General features: G+C 36.4%; 1 protein-coding gene across 1 annotated transcript in view; it reads left to right on the forward strand.

Annotated features, from left to right (window-relative positions):
- PIBF1 (progesterone immunomodulatory binding factor 1) overlaps positions 1-17,186 on the forward strand; it is a 117,711-nt gene that overhangs the window by 5,273 nt on the left and 95,252 nt on the right. The window contains 2 exon segments of the mRNA XM_034060054.1: positions 5,167-5,286; positions 15,326-15,459. Coding sequence (XP_033915945.1) covers positions 5,167-5,286; positions 15,326-15,459 — 254 coding nt within the window.

Here is a 17,186-nt window from a genome sequence, read left to right on the forward strand (position 1 = left end):
GTACCTAAAGACTACTGTAAAACTAATTTTCTTGATTTAAGAAGTTTGTTAACTATGGCTTATGGGCAGATAGAGGGGCAGGGTGATTTCTGCTTGCAATAAAAAGACAGTTGCCTTCACAGACTGGAGCATGTCCAGACCATCCTGGCTCACTTCTGAAAATGAAGAGGATTTGGACATATAAACCTTAATCCACTAAAGTATTAGCATATTACTTATTTATAGAGCTAGTTATAAAAGAAGCTGTAAATAATACAATTTAAAAAGCTTAGTGGATTTGTTGAGGTATAAATGCTGCATGAATGAGTTCTCTTGCTGGATGAAAGTAATGGTATACTGTGCTCTAAAATATGTACAGAGAAGCATAACTTGTCGTTCTTATCTAAAAGATGTGCTTGGAAACATCTTCTTGAAAGTACTGGGAAAATTTTAAGGCTCTGCACGAATAACAAGATGACCTAGCTGGAGCCTCTTAGGTCATTACCCCCTAGCTGCTTACTGTACCCTGCCCTCTGCAGAAGTATTTCAGGGGTTTTGTTGATTCCTGCAACACCATGGTTGAAAAAGCAAATTTGAAACACAAACTGAAATCTGTGTCAGCTTGCTTGAAATTGGTATGTAGGAAGTTCCAGGCCTTTGGAGTTGATTGGCAGTCAGTACAAAAGAATGTGTAGCTGAGCAGGAGAAATACCAGGAGTTAGTAACCTTGACAGCTGCTGTAAGTGTAGGTGTCACAGCACAGAGTGCTTAGACTGTGTTTGTGAGCAGAAAGGTACTCTAAAAAGTATGTGGATCAGCCACCTTTTACCTCTAATCTACCTTTCTTTTCCTCTTGCATTCAACTGGTAAATTCTACTTTTGTCTGTGACAGAAACTCCCCTACTTAACGTTTTCACGGAAGCCCTTTCCTTTACATATACGTCACTTTCTTTAGAAAGGACTGAAGAAGTCCTTTTTTGGTCAAACTAATTTTTTTTTTTCTTGAGAAGACATTGTAGCAAAGACATACTTGCTGTTGTAAGCTGCTGTTTTCTGCTTCTCCCAACTTACTTTGGCAACAGGATCAGCATGAACATGAGAGTGTTGGTTAAGCTTAGTGATTATCATTACTTTAAGTTGTTCAGCTGAAACAGATGCTGAGAAGCTACAGAAAGGTTTTGTATATCCTGTATATGCATCCATCTGGCTTCAGAAAGCTAGTAAAAGGATGTTGAAGGGAATAAGTAACTTTTCTGATGCTGTTATCTGCTTTACTCACCTAAGGAGGAAATGTGCATTTCTCAGGCAGATAAAATCTCTGCCTCCAGATCTATGGGCAGACTAACAGTATAGTGTACTGATACAAGAATAAAATCCTCTTTGGTGAGAGAGATTTGCTTAAAGAAGAGTTGAACAAGAAATTTCCAGACTTTTCTGTTTACCCATTCATTATAAAATACTGCTTTACAATTCTCCAGGACAGAAGCAATTGTATCTATAATTCTTATACTTCGTTTGAAACCTGGTATACTGGAAAAACAGCAGGAAATGCTTAAATACAGATTTTGTATATAGAGTTATTGCAACATAGACAAACAGGACATAAATTAAAACAGATGTTTTTCACCGTTCTGCCACAAAGGGGTGCAATAGTGACACGATAGAGCAAAAACTAGGCAACGTTTAATGTTAATCACAGAATAATAGAATAGTTAGGGTTGGAAAAGACCTTAAGATCATCAAGTTCCAACCCCTCTGCCATGGGCAGGGATTCCTCTCACTAAACCATGTCACCCAGGGCTCTGGCTCTGTCCAGCCCGGCCTTGAACACTGCCAAGGATGGAGCATTCACAGCCTCCTTGGGCAACCCATTCCAGTGCCTCACCACCCTCACAGTAAAGAACTTCTTCCTTATGTCTAACCTAAACTTCCCCTGTTTAAGTTAATAATTTGGGTTGGAAGAGACCTTAAAGATAATCTAGTTCCAATAATGATGACAAAAGAAAAATTATGTTTTAAGCATCTTTCTCTTAAAAAAACACACATTTTTTTAACTTGTATGTAAAAATTTAGGGTTTTTTACTGTTTATAAGAATGAATTTTTTAGAAACAGTATATTAAAAACTTTAAAGCACTTCAGGTCATTGAACTGGTGCTTGGCAGCTGAATCACTTAATTTGTTCAGTAAAGTGAGCTTTATATACTCCTAAAAGTTTTTCACCAAGTTGTTTAAAAATGGCATCTGTGAATTCTGTTTGATCCAATTTCAATCACTATGTCTTTCAGTGGCCTCATTTTACTAACTACAGTTCATCTGCCCTTTGTTTAAGAAGTCAGTTAACTGATGGAACTACTTTCACGTGACTTCATTTAACAGGAGCCAACTTCCTCATCCTCTGCACCCACCCAGTTTTAGGTTAAGTCTACTTTTCCATAAAAAGTGGTGGGCACATGTTAAGAGGTTTTTTTTTTTAAATTGCTTGTAAAGTGGTGACCTTTTACCTTACAGCACATGAATATAAATTTGTATTTTTTTTAAGATACGCAGGTATTTCTGAAATCCCATTAGAATAATCTTTGTTGCTGCTATATTAACTCAACAAGAGGTAATGTGTGTGATTTGGCTGCTGAGTTACATGAATGTTTATTTGCCATCAAGCAAGTTAACAGTTGACTTCTGCTACAGCCTTCCCCTCATCTCTGCATTCATTTGCATTCTTATTACCATAGATAGATCTTTTCTCAGGAAGGCTGTGCAGATAGATACACCTATCTTGATACCTATATCCCATGACATCCTCTTTTGATACTGGATTGTTGCAGTTTGGGAAGTAATGTGGCATGGTGGCATAAGTTAGGCTTCCTAAGGAAATCACAATAAAAAGACAAGAACTTAAGGGAAAAGGTATGTGTGGTTTAAAAAAAACACAATGTTTTTAAGTAGTTACCAGTTAGTGACAGTCAAGGTTATTTTTAAAGATAAAAAAATATTTTTGGGGGAGGGAGGAGGATTTGATTAAAAAATCAGTTGCTTGATTTCAGATGTAATCGGACAAGTTCTTAAAGAGTCCACGCAGGCAAAAACTAGTCAGTGGAAGCTATAGAGAAGAGACAGAAAAATTACTGCTTTGAAGCAGCTGAAGCCTGATGTAGTAGTTTGGAAGTTAGGAAGAAGCCAGAAAACTATGTTTGCTGTTTGTTTTCATGCAAACCAATTAGAAACAATGGGATTTCACAGATGGACATGAAAAAAATCCTGGAATATTGGCATAATGCAAGCAAAAATAGTAATGAATCAGTAAAATGAAGCAATATTATGCAGTCCACTTCTCGGAATAGAAAATTTCTATTCTCCAGTTTTAGCTGCTGTAGCATTTGGTGGTTCGACTTGTCATTTGAAATTTTCAGAACACGAACAAAAAAGTGATCATAACTTATTTCTTTTTTAAATGAACTGTAGTTTTAAAATGTCCTTAATTTTCTTCATTTGGTGTGTAAACTTAGACTTAACAGAGAATCCCTTGTTACCATCTTAAAAGTAACAGCTGTATTTTGGGAAAGCTTTCATTTTTTTCAATAAAAAGTTACTTCAGATTTATAGCATATTTCTTACTTTAGCTTATGTTCTTTTTGCATCTAAAGGTAAGGATGGAGCTCTCTTGTTGAGTACAACAAATTCAAGCAACGGCAGCTTTTAACAAGCACAGTATTTGGAAAAACTTGAAAACAAAAAAACCCACCACTTTTGAGAAAATTTCACTTTTTCTGCCTTACTATTAGTCTTCCAGTCATGTTACACATTTGCTTTGTTGTCTAAAGCAAACTACAGCTATCTTTACATCACAAATTTCCATGGCTTCTGTGGTTCTGTGGTATGCTATCAATTATGTGAAGTATACCTGGAACTTTTCTTTGTCTTCTATTGTTTACAGGTAGCAAAACAGACTTGTCTTCTGGTGGAAGTATAGTACAGCTTGCTCTTGAATTTTATCTGTGCTTTCTTGCTTGTATTTCTTCTTTAATCATATATCAAACAAAGCATTCATGATAGAGGTGTATGGAGAAGCTTTTGCATGAAAATAGTGCTTAATTATCTGTTCTTTTCTTTTCATCCCCCAAAACAAACATTATAAGGTATCAAGTTAATCTAGGAGTAATAACATCTGTGTACGTGTGTGTGGGTGTATATCAAAAAAGCTCTTTCTTCTTTGTCTCTTTTGTCTTTTTGTTTTGGGGGTTTGGGGTTTGTTTTTTACTGCTGCTTTTATGGTTTACTACTGTGTTTTTCTAGTATTTTTTCTTGTTCAGTACAAATGTTCTGGAAGTTTTATGGATCTGAGTGTTAATTGTCTGAGACTATGCCTGTGAGTGGAGTGGGGGAAGAGAGGAGTATCTGTTACAGGATATTTTTTTTTCATCCTTTTACACGGATTTTTATTATATTTTTTTTTCAGTGTTAATTTAGCAAGGCAGAGTCTTTCAGAGGCATAGTTGCGTGATGCAGCTGAACCCATACAGCAGCCTGTCACTGCTTAAAGTGTGTGTATGTGTGTGGGGGGTGTGTCATGGCTTTTCTTGGTCATGGGCTGTTCTGCTTCCTGTGCTTGCATCTTGCATTTTGATGCTGATTCAGCACACTGAACTGGCAAAAAACAAAACTAATCTCTCCCCATTTCTACACACCCCATAAAAATTTATATTGGCTTGGGAAAAGTTCGCAAGTTAGGTTGGTTTATTGCTAAATAGGCTTACTTTTTTTTTTTCTTTTAACAGTGTTAATCAAATAGGTCTTAGGATTGGTACAAGTAAGAGGGAAGGAACATGTGGTCTCTTAGCAGCTCTGCTTTTTAATCAGGTAGCCTGAGAGCTGCCTTCGTTGAGCAGACATGTATATCTTTATCTTTATTCCTCCTTTTTTATTCAGTGCCAAACACAAACTGATTATTTCTTTGCTGTTGTTGTCAATGTCTTAAAGAAAAACACTGTCTTTGCTTTAACATTTCCCTAGCCCCAGCCAGGTTCTTTGTTTGCACTAGAAATCATCTGGTGAATTATTGCCATAAAATGTTAAACTGGGGTCTGTATTGTTGTTTTTGTGGGGCTTTTTTTGATATTTTTTTTTTAACTGTGGCTTTGTGATTGGAGTTTTGCTAGTCTCTATTTTGAATATATATCTTGTTCTTCTAGATTCTGTTCTATGAAGTAGTCCATTCCTTACGAAAAGAGCTAAGTGATCTACAGATGAAAAAAGAGACCCTAACAGAAGAACTAAGTGGGTACAAATTGCAGCTGAAGTGTCTGACAGAGGTCTGTGCATCATAATTATTTCAATTAAGAAACTGTGTAAATATATTGTGAAAACCTCATTTTTGAAATCGTTATTGATGTTTAAGATATAAAAGATTTTTTTTTCTGTATAACAATTAGTGGGGGTAGGAGGGCTGAGGTGAGAGGGAAAGGAGAAGCATGCTACAGATGTCCTTGCATAATGGCTAATTTTGCATTACAGCTACTCTGCAAAAATTTGCTCATTAGAATGTTAAGAATAGACTCTTACCAACTATGTTGTGCTTTCTGAGGGCAAGGTTCAAGTCAGGGAAACTGAGACAGGAGATCCACCCAGCAGTAGATAGAGAATGATGGTTCAGTGTATAGTTTTCGAGATGGTGATGTCTTAGTAATTTACTTCACCTTTAGTTTTAGATAATCTAAAAATGCGTTTTTAAAAGAATTCTTTGTAGTTGCATCTTCTCTTCTGCTTTTCAGCTTTTATATTTGAATTTCCTATTTATTTCTATATTAAAGAAAGATAATTTCAGGTATGTTATAAATGCTAGAAAGAGAGAAACAAATTATCTAAATATATTTATTTTTTATTTCCAAAGAGCAAAGGAGTTGAAACAGTATATGAAGAATGTAATTTTTAAGGTATTTATGAATATTTATAATATTCTTAGTATGCAGACAGCTAGGAAGATTTGTATTTTACCTTAGTTCTGCATAAATCTGGAGTTGTGATAAGACAGCTTCAGGTACCAGTGTGTATTTATCCAAGTTGTGGTCAGCAGGGACTTGAATGCCATTGTTAGTTTACTACTTTTGACCTTATTCTTTGGTTACCACTTTTGTTTTGTTTTGTTTTTTTTGTCTTCAGAATTAACTTATGGAATAATCAGCTCTAAAGAGTTATTAATTATACAGGATCATCTTTGTGAAATTCGTATAATTTTCATTTCTCTTTTTGATTGAATTAAAAGTAGTTAATAAAATTTGTTCATTTATGTGCTTCAGCATTATTTTGTAATCATCTCTAGCCATAACTGAAGTTAAATTAACTGCTTTACCTGAGCATTCATTTTCCTTCATTATACATTTAATGTGCTTTGAATAAAATTCTGCAGGAGGATTTCAACCTTCTGAGATCTGACTGACATCTGTGTCGATTTTTTTGATACAGCGGCTTAACAGGATAGTAGATAGCAATAATTAAAGTTTTGCTAGAAACCGTTTTCTTGGTATATTGACCTTTCTTTAAGATAGAAACGTGTAAATTTGTTCTTCTTATACCACATGGTGGCAGTATCCACCTTTCCTACTAATTTTATTTTTCCAAGTTTCAGGTTTACTAGGCTTTTGATGTTGATGAGAAAGCACTAGAATGTTGCCTATATTGAACCGAGGTGGTTATTTGAATGCTTATACCCTGTTTTCATAGTCATGCTTAAAATGAGAGACAATTACTAAGAAGGAGTACCTCGTTTAAATGGAAAAACCCAAGCCATACCAATCGGGGAAGCAACCCAGTTGCTGAAATGTCACAAGTTAAAAAAAAAAAAGGGCTTACAATTGTTAATAAAAATTACTCCTTAGTATTCTTACGTTTCGGGTAAGTTCACTTACTACAGTTTTTCCAAATATACACTCCCCCAAACCCAAGTCTTCACCCTATCCATTATGCAGAGGTGATGTGTATGTGACCTGAGATGAGGTATTTTATGTGCAGAGAGACTTAAAAGTCTCTGTTTTGCTTCTGGCAAGTTCAGATTAGACCTAGTAACTTAATGAGTGTCAATGTAACAAGGTACCTCAGGCTGTTTCAGATAATAAGGAGCATCACCAATATGTGAGGGTACTTCAGAATCTCTAATGTACTTAATACACTAAAACTAATGTACGTACGCATGTCTTGCAGTTTATGAAGAAGTGGTTTCAAGGTGTACTCTCAGGGTAACTTACTTATTTGAGTTCCTTAAATAAGGTCAGGCTTTATTGCAAGGAATATAGTAGGAAATAAAGCACAGTTTTATTCAGAGTCTTACTTAAGCTCTTAGACTCTTCTTTTACTGCTTTTGTGGTATTCCAATTATTCTTTATTACTAGATACATGAAACACAGTTGCTGAAGCTTCTTTCCTGTTTTTAAAGAACTTACACTCTTCCTATCCTTTCTCTGATTTGCCATCCAATATTCCTGAAGTTTTCTCCAACAGTTGCAATATTTCTGTTCTCTACATTATTTATTAATGTGTCTCTTCTGGGTTTAAAAGTTCATTAGGAAACTACTGATACTGATATTTGAGATGTAGTCATCACTGAAGTTAAGACAATCTATTACTTTTTTTTCTCTTTTTTTTTCCTTCCCTCTGTGAGAATAAACCACTTCCTACATTAAGCATTATTTTTTCCTACTGTTGCACATCATTAACACTCTCTCTAATGAGTTTCAACATGTTTTTTCTTCTTTGTGGAATATAGAAAGGAACTAAAATATGTGCTTAGCCCAAATTTTTCTATGAACTACTAATGGCTTGGGGCTTTTCTGGATGTTCATGACTGACAGACTAGGTTTGAGTAAGTTTTATATGGGTAGATAATCACTTAGAAATAAACCAATGGGAAATACAAGACAATTGGATATAGATTCGCGAAAGTCTGTCTAGCCAACAAAGAACTGAAAAAGTTTAAAGGAAAATTCAAACTTGTCTAATATGTTAAGCCAGTTCTAGGAAAATTTAAATGTGAAATGAATTCATCAAATAAGACAACCATTGCCTAGCATCAGCTGTGTTATTTTGTGACAGGATGGCTGTAGTCCTTTAATTTGCTCAAAGGAAATGAGTTCTGATTTCACTCTTCTTATGCTCATACTCCAAACCAAGACACATTATTTTGTTTTCTTTGCTCATGAGCCTTTATATAGTGTTTTATGAGAAAGCAAAGCCACACAATTCTATTGTCTAGATGTGATTAAGATGAGCCAATATGTCTGAGTACTGGTTATATAAAATAAGGTCTTCAAACCCACCAAATCTTTTTTTGCTACATGCTGGCTTGTTTGTTTGTTTTTTGGGGGGTGGAGGGGAACACCAACCAAGTGAAACTTGGTTCTTGGCACAACAAACCTCACCTGGCACAAAAATGGGTGCAGTTGCCTGGCATTGTGCCTTTTAGCCAACTGAGTTCATAAGTATCCAGCTTTATGAGCTAGAAAGCTTGGTTCTCTAAAAATTGAATTGTCATTCTAGCCTTGTAGAAACTAAGTTTCTAAGATTTGACAAATCCTCATATTCTTATCTCTAGGCCATTCATTAATTCATTTGTAGTAGGCAAAACTGCTGACTTCAAGACATGAAAGACATCTTTCAAATCTTTATCACCTGTATTTGTATTCTAGATATATGAAAATATATTTCATTTGTTCAGAAGTGGCAGAAGGTCCTAAGTGTGTATTGGCCTCTGTCAGCACTCATTTCATTCTTAGTATCCCAAGAGTAAGACCACTAAAACTTTAAAACTTGGTAACAAAGTTTTCTTGTTGATTGCCTGTTGCTGCTCTGAGTTAGCATTTAATCAAAGCCTGCTGAATCTGTAACACAGAGTCAGTCATAGAGTGGGGAGCTGTTTCTGACAACTGGTAGCAGAGAACAGCATGAAGACTGATTTCTAGCACTGGAACATAATCTGATAAACACAGCTAGTGTGAAAAGATCTGTCACCACTTTCTGTTTTTAAAGTGGTCAGGCTAAGTGGTTCTGCAGTACTACCACAGAGTTAATGGTGCTCTATACACAGTGATTCCATCTGTAATTTAGACCAGTGTGATTCCTCTTATGCTAGGTGCAGCAGTAACAGACTGGGGACAAGGCAGTGGAGCTGGTAAAAGCCATGTCCTTATATTGCAGTGCTGACTGATTTGTTATCAAATCATAGAATGGTTTAGGTTGGAAGGGATATTAACAGTCATCTGGTTTCACACCCGCCCCCACCAATAGGCAGGGACACCTTCCACTAGACTTGTTTTGGGCCTTTTACAGTGCTCAGTACTGAAAGTATAAATAATGTTGGCACCACCACCTTCAGTGATACAGATAGAGGGAAGTCCAGCTGTAGTGTTGTATTACCAGGAGCTTCCCAGAAACAAAACCAGCTTCTGATGTGTGTGTTCCCATGCTGAACATCACTACTATTTTCAGAGTTGTTTGCTTCCAAAGTGGTTAGAACCTTCCCTCAAACAGATGTAGTTTACTGCTTGTGTGTTTCTCTCAAGACTGGGAGAATGTCTGCGAAGGAAATTCTGCTTTTTTTGTAGGCCTAGAAGATTAAGTATTGCTTTCTTCTCTGGCTGTTTCTTGGCAATGTTTTCCTGGAATTCGATCTTGATACAGTTTTAGCAAGGCTTCCTTTCTTTAGTTTCTTTTTTTTTTAACCTGTAAAGTTGTCTTTAGGACTTGCAATCCAATTTATAGTGTGACAGTTATCTAAAAGCTGTTGTTAACCTAAAGACAAAGCTGGATGTATGTAAGACAAGGATTCTTTCCAAGACCTTGTCTCTGAATCAGTATTAGTAGCTATCAGGTTTAACTAGGCATAACCAACAATTTTCTCTGTAATAATGTTTCCCAGCTGGAGGAAAAATACTTCTATGGTCTTCAAAGAATGAACGAAGCTATTGCTCAAAGGATCAGCCTGACTCAAAGGATCAGTCACCACTAGATGTATCTGGATGCTGTAAAATTGAGACTACCATTACTACTCCAGAAGGACTCTGTTCCCTAAGATCTCTTCTGAAGTTTGCACATCTGTAATTCAACACTGCACTCCAGAACCCTTCACCAGCCTCCTGACACCAGTTCTTTCAGGGAGTGCTTTGCTTACTTGGTCTTCACATATCTCTCTAGAAAGGATAGATAAGGCTGCAGTCTAAGGTGGGATGTATGCCTTCCTGCCTTCATTATTGTTAATACTTACCTTGTTCAGGATAAAACTGCAAAGAAGAATATGCTATCAGTAACTGTTATCTTGGGGCAGCAGTTTAACATTTCTGAGTCTCAAGAAAACTTATGTATCTATGAAAGCTCCTTTTCTGTCCAGTATTTTTGTATCTCTTTTCACATATACATATGTCTCATATATACTGCTAGTTGTTATTCAGAAGTACCATATGGCTTAATTCCAGTGTCTAATGCAATGATCTCAAAGATCGTTTTCACCTGAAAATATTTCACTGCAGATTCTGGACAGCTCAGATCCAGAGAGAGAAAGAGCTTTTTATATACTTCTTATATCCCACTTTCTTTTGCACTTATGCCAAAGCTTTTCTCTCCTGTCTTTCTTGCAGAGCTTCCCTATTTTGGAAGTAGCTCACCATTTTGTTTATTATTTTTAGTACCAGGGAGTGCCCTATCTAGAGTCCTTGACAGATTACCAATTTCATATCAACATGCCAGAAGAGATGTCTTATTTGTGCAGTTATGTGTAACTTCTTCCTGACATTTGAGCAGTTGTAATTCAAATAAATAATGTATTGACCAATAATTTTTGAATACGTACTGTGTGAATGGATTGAAGCAAAATGTCATCTTTATTAAGTAGCAGCACCTTGTTTTTCACATTACAATATTTATAGTAGCTTTACATTTGCCTAGGGCCTTTAGGTACCTTGGGATACAAACAGAAGTGCTGGCTTGTGTAAGTGATCCTTCAAAGATGAAGTTCTTTCAAGTAAGCTTTTTACAAGCAGGATCACTTTCTTCCACTGGTTTATCTGTAGACAGTGTGAAGAAGTCATGCTACTTCTGGTTGATTGGCTGATTAATCTTTTCCCTGCATTTGTGTTGTTTATCTTCTTATCCCCAAAGACTTTTTGAAAGATCATCTAATCCCTACCATGCATTATGTGTCACTAACTTTTTTCAAGAAGTATGTCACCCAATTTTTGCACTTGAAATTTAGAGAGGTGTTTATTCAAGTGACTTGCTATAAGCTGCTATTCATTCCAGATGGAGGATAACATAAAACTGAGGTCTGTCATTAGATCTTTAGTTTCTCTACCAGTTTGGTTTTTAAATGGTGCAGATCAGTCAAGTTCAGAGTCTTCTTGCTCAAAACATCCATCTATTGACAGTGTTTGTAAACCAAATAGAATCACTTCTTGGTAGGGACTGCTTCACGTATCCTGCAGAAATGGCGTGTACTGGTTAATACTGGGTCTTTTGGACAGCTCTGTTAACAATTTCTTTAGGCAATGTTTGCCTACTCATCTCACACATGTCAGATTTGTTTGTTTTAACCGCCTCATCTGATTTGCTGCTTTTCAGTAACAAAAATTAATAAGAAGCTGAAGAAAAGTCATACATTGCTTGCAGAATCATCACAATTTTTTTTCTTCACACTTGTGGGCTTACTTAAGTTATTTTTATTTATTGGAGTTATTTTTAAGACCTCATTCATGTCCTTGAAAGTGATCTGTATCTTGATCCTTTTAAAAGCCCCCTTTTTGCTTCAGCAGGACAAAGCTGTTCATCATGACTTCCAAGCTATCTCTTGAAGATAAATTGAAAGATAATGTTGTTCCTTTGCAGAGATCATAAAATCAGTTCAGGGCATATGGACATTGTTATAAACTTAATTAACTTCACTACATGCAAAGCAAGGCTTATTCTTCCTAAGCACAGGCACCTTGATGTCTTTACGATGTATCGCTATAGAAGTCCACAAGCTTGTGTGTCTGCTACTTGCAGATATGCTTACTGTATAGGGGATTTTGTGTGTTAACCAATAGGCTGTTTATTAGCTTGTCTTCCATATTTCTTCTTGTGATTAAAATACAACTTTGATACCTAAGAGATTAGGTAGTTGGAAAATAATGACCTGTGTAGAAGAACTAGTATTTCTTCAAGAATTACAGTTAATCTTTAAAAACCAAACAGCCCCCTCCCCCCCCCCCCTTTAATTACCTTTTTGTGAACATCAAACTGTTTAGTTATGTCTTAGTATCACTTCAAAAGTAGAATTTAACCTCCTTCCCCCTTCTCTGGAGTTACCATATTATTACATGACACTAGCACTGCTGCCTTACAGTATCTGACTCTTCATTAGGGGCTGTAGTGATAGGACAAGGGGTAACAGGTTCAAACTTAACCAGAGGGAGTTTAGATTAGATATAAGGAAGAAGATCTCTACTGTGAGGGTGGTGAGGCACTGGAATGGGTTGCCCAAGGAAGTTGTGAATGCTCCATCCCTGTTGCTGTTCAAGACCAGGTTGGACAGACCCTGTGGCAGGGGTGTTAGAACTTGATGATCTTAAGGTGCTTTCCAACCCTAACTATTCTATGATTCTATGATGTATTAAATAAAATTCAAAACTGGTTTAGATCTTAGGTGTTAAAAAGAATTAGTTCTGTAGATAAATTTTTGTGGATATTTCACTGTTCTGTAAATTGGTGCTTTAGAGCTGTTTATGACAAATTTGTCCAGAGGTTAACGAATTTAGTTGTATACTTTTGGTTGTTGTCTTGTAGTTGTTAAATGGGTAATACTGTAGGAGGTTCAATAGCTTTCTCTGTGAAGGGTTTATGAATTCCAGCATGGTATTAACAGCAGAATGGCACATGATATTTGCAAAGTAATTGTATCCAAACGTAATCTTTCAATTTGCACTTAAAAATTAAGTGCCCTTACCCCCATTTCCTGTTGCAAGATTAGTCATGTTTGCACTGCACAATTAAACTTGTGTTACATATTTGTAATTCTAGCTAAGTTGTAGACAACACTTTTTAAAACACCAGGCCGAGGCTTTGCCATTATGATAATGCCGTTTCTGTAAATGATGGCACGGTAATTGGTTTAAGAAGAAACTTTTCTATGGTGTTGGTTTGTGTAATGTATATCCACTAGGTTAAACATAAAAATAAGCCATATGTACCAGTATGTTAGGATGATTAACAATTGTGTCTTTAGATGACATGTTCTTAATGATATACCATCCAAAATCCTCATGAAAACTTTCTCAGTGTTGTCATCTAATGTGATCTGTGAAATATAAACCAAAAAATTCTTATTTAGCAACAGGATACTTACAGTATATTTAGTAGCTCAGGGAGCTTTTCTATAGTGTTTTACAGAAATTTAGGTGTATTTTTTCAAGAAGGCATTCTGTCAGACTTTCAGTTTATGGTGTCTTTGAATTTGGTTAGTGTTCTTTGTGTCTTTCTGTCCCTATCCTAGAGTATTATCTTTGTGTTCATTCCTCCTGTGAAGCTGCATTTAGGAGTCATCCATTATGTAAATGCTGCTTTCCTAAACTTTTCCTGTCTGTTAAAAACTAGCTAGACACAATTGCTGTGCTCTCTTATAATGTATAAAGCATAGCTTTCAGTTTATGTTGAAAAGTTATGCACTCATACAATGTCCCTCTTTGTAAAATAAATTAAATTTGCAGTGGCTAAATGGTTAGTTCAGTCATTACAACTTAAAGCAGTGTTCACTTTCAGTGAATAATATTGTGATGTCCATTTGATAAAACCAGATGGAGTTATTGTTTATCAAGAATCCATTATTGAGCTTGCCATGTATCAACCATAGCAGAAAAAAAGCAGAACTCAGCAGTATTCTGGGAGACAGAGGATGAAAAAAAAACTCTAGCTGTCCAGAAGGTATTCTCAAGGTTTTAACAGGCAATTCTTTGTGCTCTCCATCTGTTTTCCCTAGCATAGGTGGCTAAGTCTTATTTTTGTTGGTTTTGTGAAGAAATTGCTAAGTAGTACATCATTTAGAACAAACAAGTAAGGTAAATTCGTGTACATTTCGTAAGGTAAATTTGTACTTTGTAGAAAAATCTGAGAAATGGAGTCTAGATCAGGTATTAAGATACAGAGGTCTGCTATTCCTCTGGGGGGTGGGAGAGAGGAATATGGAAATTAGGAAATCTAGTTATCTTCAAAATGAATAACCAGTGTTTTAAGAGACTTCTGCTTTATTGTGTTCTCATGCTTTGGTCCTTTTTTCTAGTTTGCGTAGTAGTGTCTCAAAATACGTGAGGAGGACGAAGAATGGAAAATGGAAATTAAGGCTGATAGAGCATTAAATAAGCAAATAAACACCTTTTTCTTTTTCCTTTTTCCATTCCCTCCACCAAAGCTTTGGATGTTATTTTGTTGGAGCAAGACCAGAGGAGGGCTCAGGGGATAGTAAGGGGGCTCAAACACCCCCCATATGAAGACAGACTGAGAATGTCAGGGCTGTTCAGCCTGGAGAAGGCTGCATGGAGACCTCATAGCAGCCTTCCAGTATCTGAAGGGGGTCTGCAAGAATGCTGGGGAGGTACTCTTCATTAGGGACTGTAGTGATAGGAGAAGGGGTAACGGGTTCAAACTTAAACAGGGAAAGTTTAGGATAGATATAGCAAAGAAATTCTTTACTGTGAGGGTAATGAGGCACTGGTTTGGGTTGCCCAGGAAAGTTGTGACCACTCCGTCCCTTTCAGTGTTCAAGGCCAAGTTGAATGGAGTCTTGGATGACATGGTTTAGTGTGAGGTGTCCCTGCCTGTGGCAGGGGGTTTGGAACTAGATGATCTTAAGGTCCTTTCCAACCTTAACTATTCTATGATTCTAATATGTTTCAGCAAACAGAAATTACCAGATACAATTTGGGAGTACCTGGCTGAAATTTTTCTTATAATGAGAAAATTTGACAGGACTCCTGACTTGACCAGCATATGTCTTCACATGGAAAATTGTTTGAAAATATTGTAAAGTGAGTGTGACTTTTGTGCTCCTACTATAGGTTTGTAGACCACCAGCTGTATATTTGAGGTTTAGTGCTCTTCGAAGTTGTGCCCATGGACAGATGTGTTAGAAAAAATGGGTTCATTAGTCACCTATTTAGAATAAGATAAAAAGTAAGTTGAGTATCCATATAGCTGGTTACTTTGTGATACCTGCTAGGTTTCCAAATACAAACGCTACTACTTGAATGTTCATAAGAGGTCTTCACAAAATTTAGTTCGTGATTGCTTTAAGTAAATATCAGTATAGCTTTGATAATTTCAAAATGTCTTATCTTCTAGAGCTATGAAGACGAGAGGAGAACTCGGTCAGAGCTTGAGGTTAGATGCCAGCGTTTAACACTGGAACTGGCTGATACAAAGCAAATGATTCAGCAAGGTGATTACAGACAAGAGAACTATGATAAAGTAAAATGGTAGGTATCTATAATTCAAGTGTTCTACTTATCTACAAATGTTAATAGAAAAACTTCAACCTTGATTGACTAGAGTTTTTAATTTGATTTTTTGGCTTATGTACACCACAGATATTTTTCCTTACCTTAATCCTCTGTGGTTCAATTATATCCTGTAGTATATTACAGTCATAAGATGAACAACCTGTTGAAATCTGATGCACCAAATTATCTCCCTGGAAGCTGATATTTGGGGATTTACTGTGTTTTCAGAAGAGCCTACCAGTCACATTGCAACCAAAGAAACGGGAGCTGTTGATGCCAAGCAGCTTAGAACAAGTAATCCTTTTTTCTTAGAGTAAAAGCAGTAGTCTAACAAAAGGCCCTGTGCTCCACTGTATGGTGACTACACAGTGAATTAAGAGTGCGGGACCCTGGGAATTAATATTTATAACTTATGATAGCCTTGTAACCATGAATTTGAAAGAGCTGTTATAAGACCTCTGTCAGAGTCTGTTACTGTAAAGTAACCCTCTGTCTAAGGGTTACTTTAGTGAATTGGTTTAACTGCAGAAAGTTCCAGTGTCTCATCATTTTTGAAATACAGATTTTACAGTTCTAGCTTATGCTTTGAATATGCATCTTGTAAACAACAACTGCAAAATAGTGAAAATTGACTTTGTATAAATACACTCATAGACTCATACTTCACAATCCAGCTCCCAGATGGCTTATTTAGTGTGCTTGCCAGTACACGAAATCTGGCCTTTGGCACATTTGTTGGGAAATGGATTAAAAAATTGAGATTATGAATGAAAAACACCCTGTCAGCTCCTTAGTTGTTCACAGTGAATGAACTCAAGCATACTTACTGACACAAATGACTTTACCACTAAATCATTTGAAGGACAGTCTTTATTTTGGATAACTGTTCACAGTTATGTACTAAAACAACCTTGGAATCTACCTGGAAGCTTTTTGCAAATAGGATGGATTGATGCTATGGTTTGCCTCCCATTTACAACTGCATCTTAATAAATGGATTGTAATAATGTTCATGTGAATGGCCCCAGTGTTTAAGAGTGTACATTTAAAATAGTCTTGAGTTGAAAAAAGGTATGAATGAATGTGCCAAAACTGTATTTGAGAGTAGGTTGTATTCATCTGGGTAGGCACAGCCGAAGGGAAGGGGAGAGCACTGTTGGCATGACTGCATGAGGATATTTGGGAGCGTTGCAGGAGTTAATCACTTCCAGGCTTGTTTCAGTCTTTAGAAGTGCCATGTCAAATCTTCTAGTTCTGGTGTACTACAAGTTATCTCAGTTTTAAAACTATACTATGCTTAATAAAAAACTGGTTAGCTTTTTTCCAAATTGCAAGCTCATACTGGCTCATTCATTTCACTGTTGTGACAGGGTCCGATAGAGTGAAGACAGAGCTGCTTCTTTGTGCATATGGAAAGCACTCTTATTCAGGAAACGAACATAATTTTTGCAGCTGTGTCATGTGTATTTTAAACATGAAAAGAGTGGTACAACCTCCTCTGGTATCAAGAGACCGTATACAAGGGAAACTGGCAACTAAGAACATTGCTTTCTGTTTGATTAGGAAGATGGCAAAGAAGTAGCTCTACTTTTTCGTCAAACTTCAATGGCTAAAAAAGACTCAAGAGAATGTTGTGGGAAATAGCATCAAACTAAAAGGATGGACAAGGATATTTACAGTTCATTGATAAGAGGAGAAATATA

This window comes from Melopsittacus undulatus, chromosome 2 (assembly GCF_012275295.1).
Source record: "Melopsittacus undulatus isolate bMelUnd1 chromosome 2, bMelUnd1.mat.Z, whole genome shotgun sequence".
In the NCBI taxonomy this organism is placed as follows: domain Eukaryota; kingdom Metazoa; phylum Chordata; class Aves; order Psittaciformes; family Psittaculidae; genus Melopsittacus; species Melopsittacus undulatus.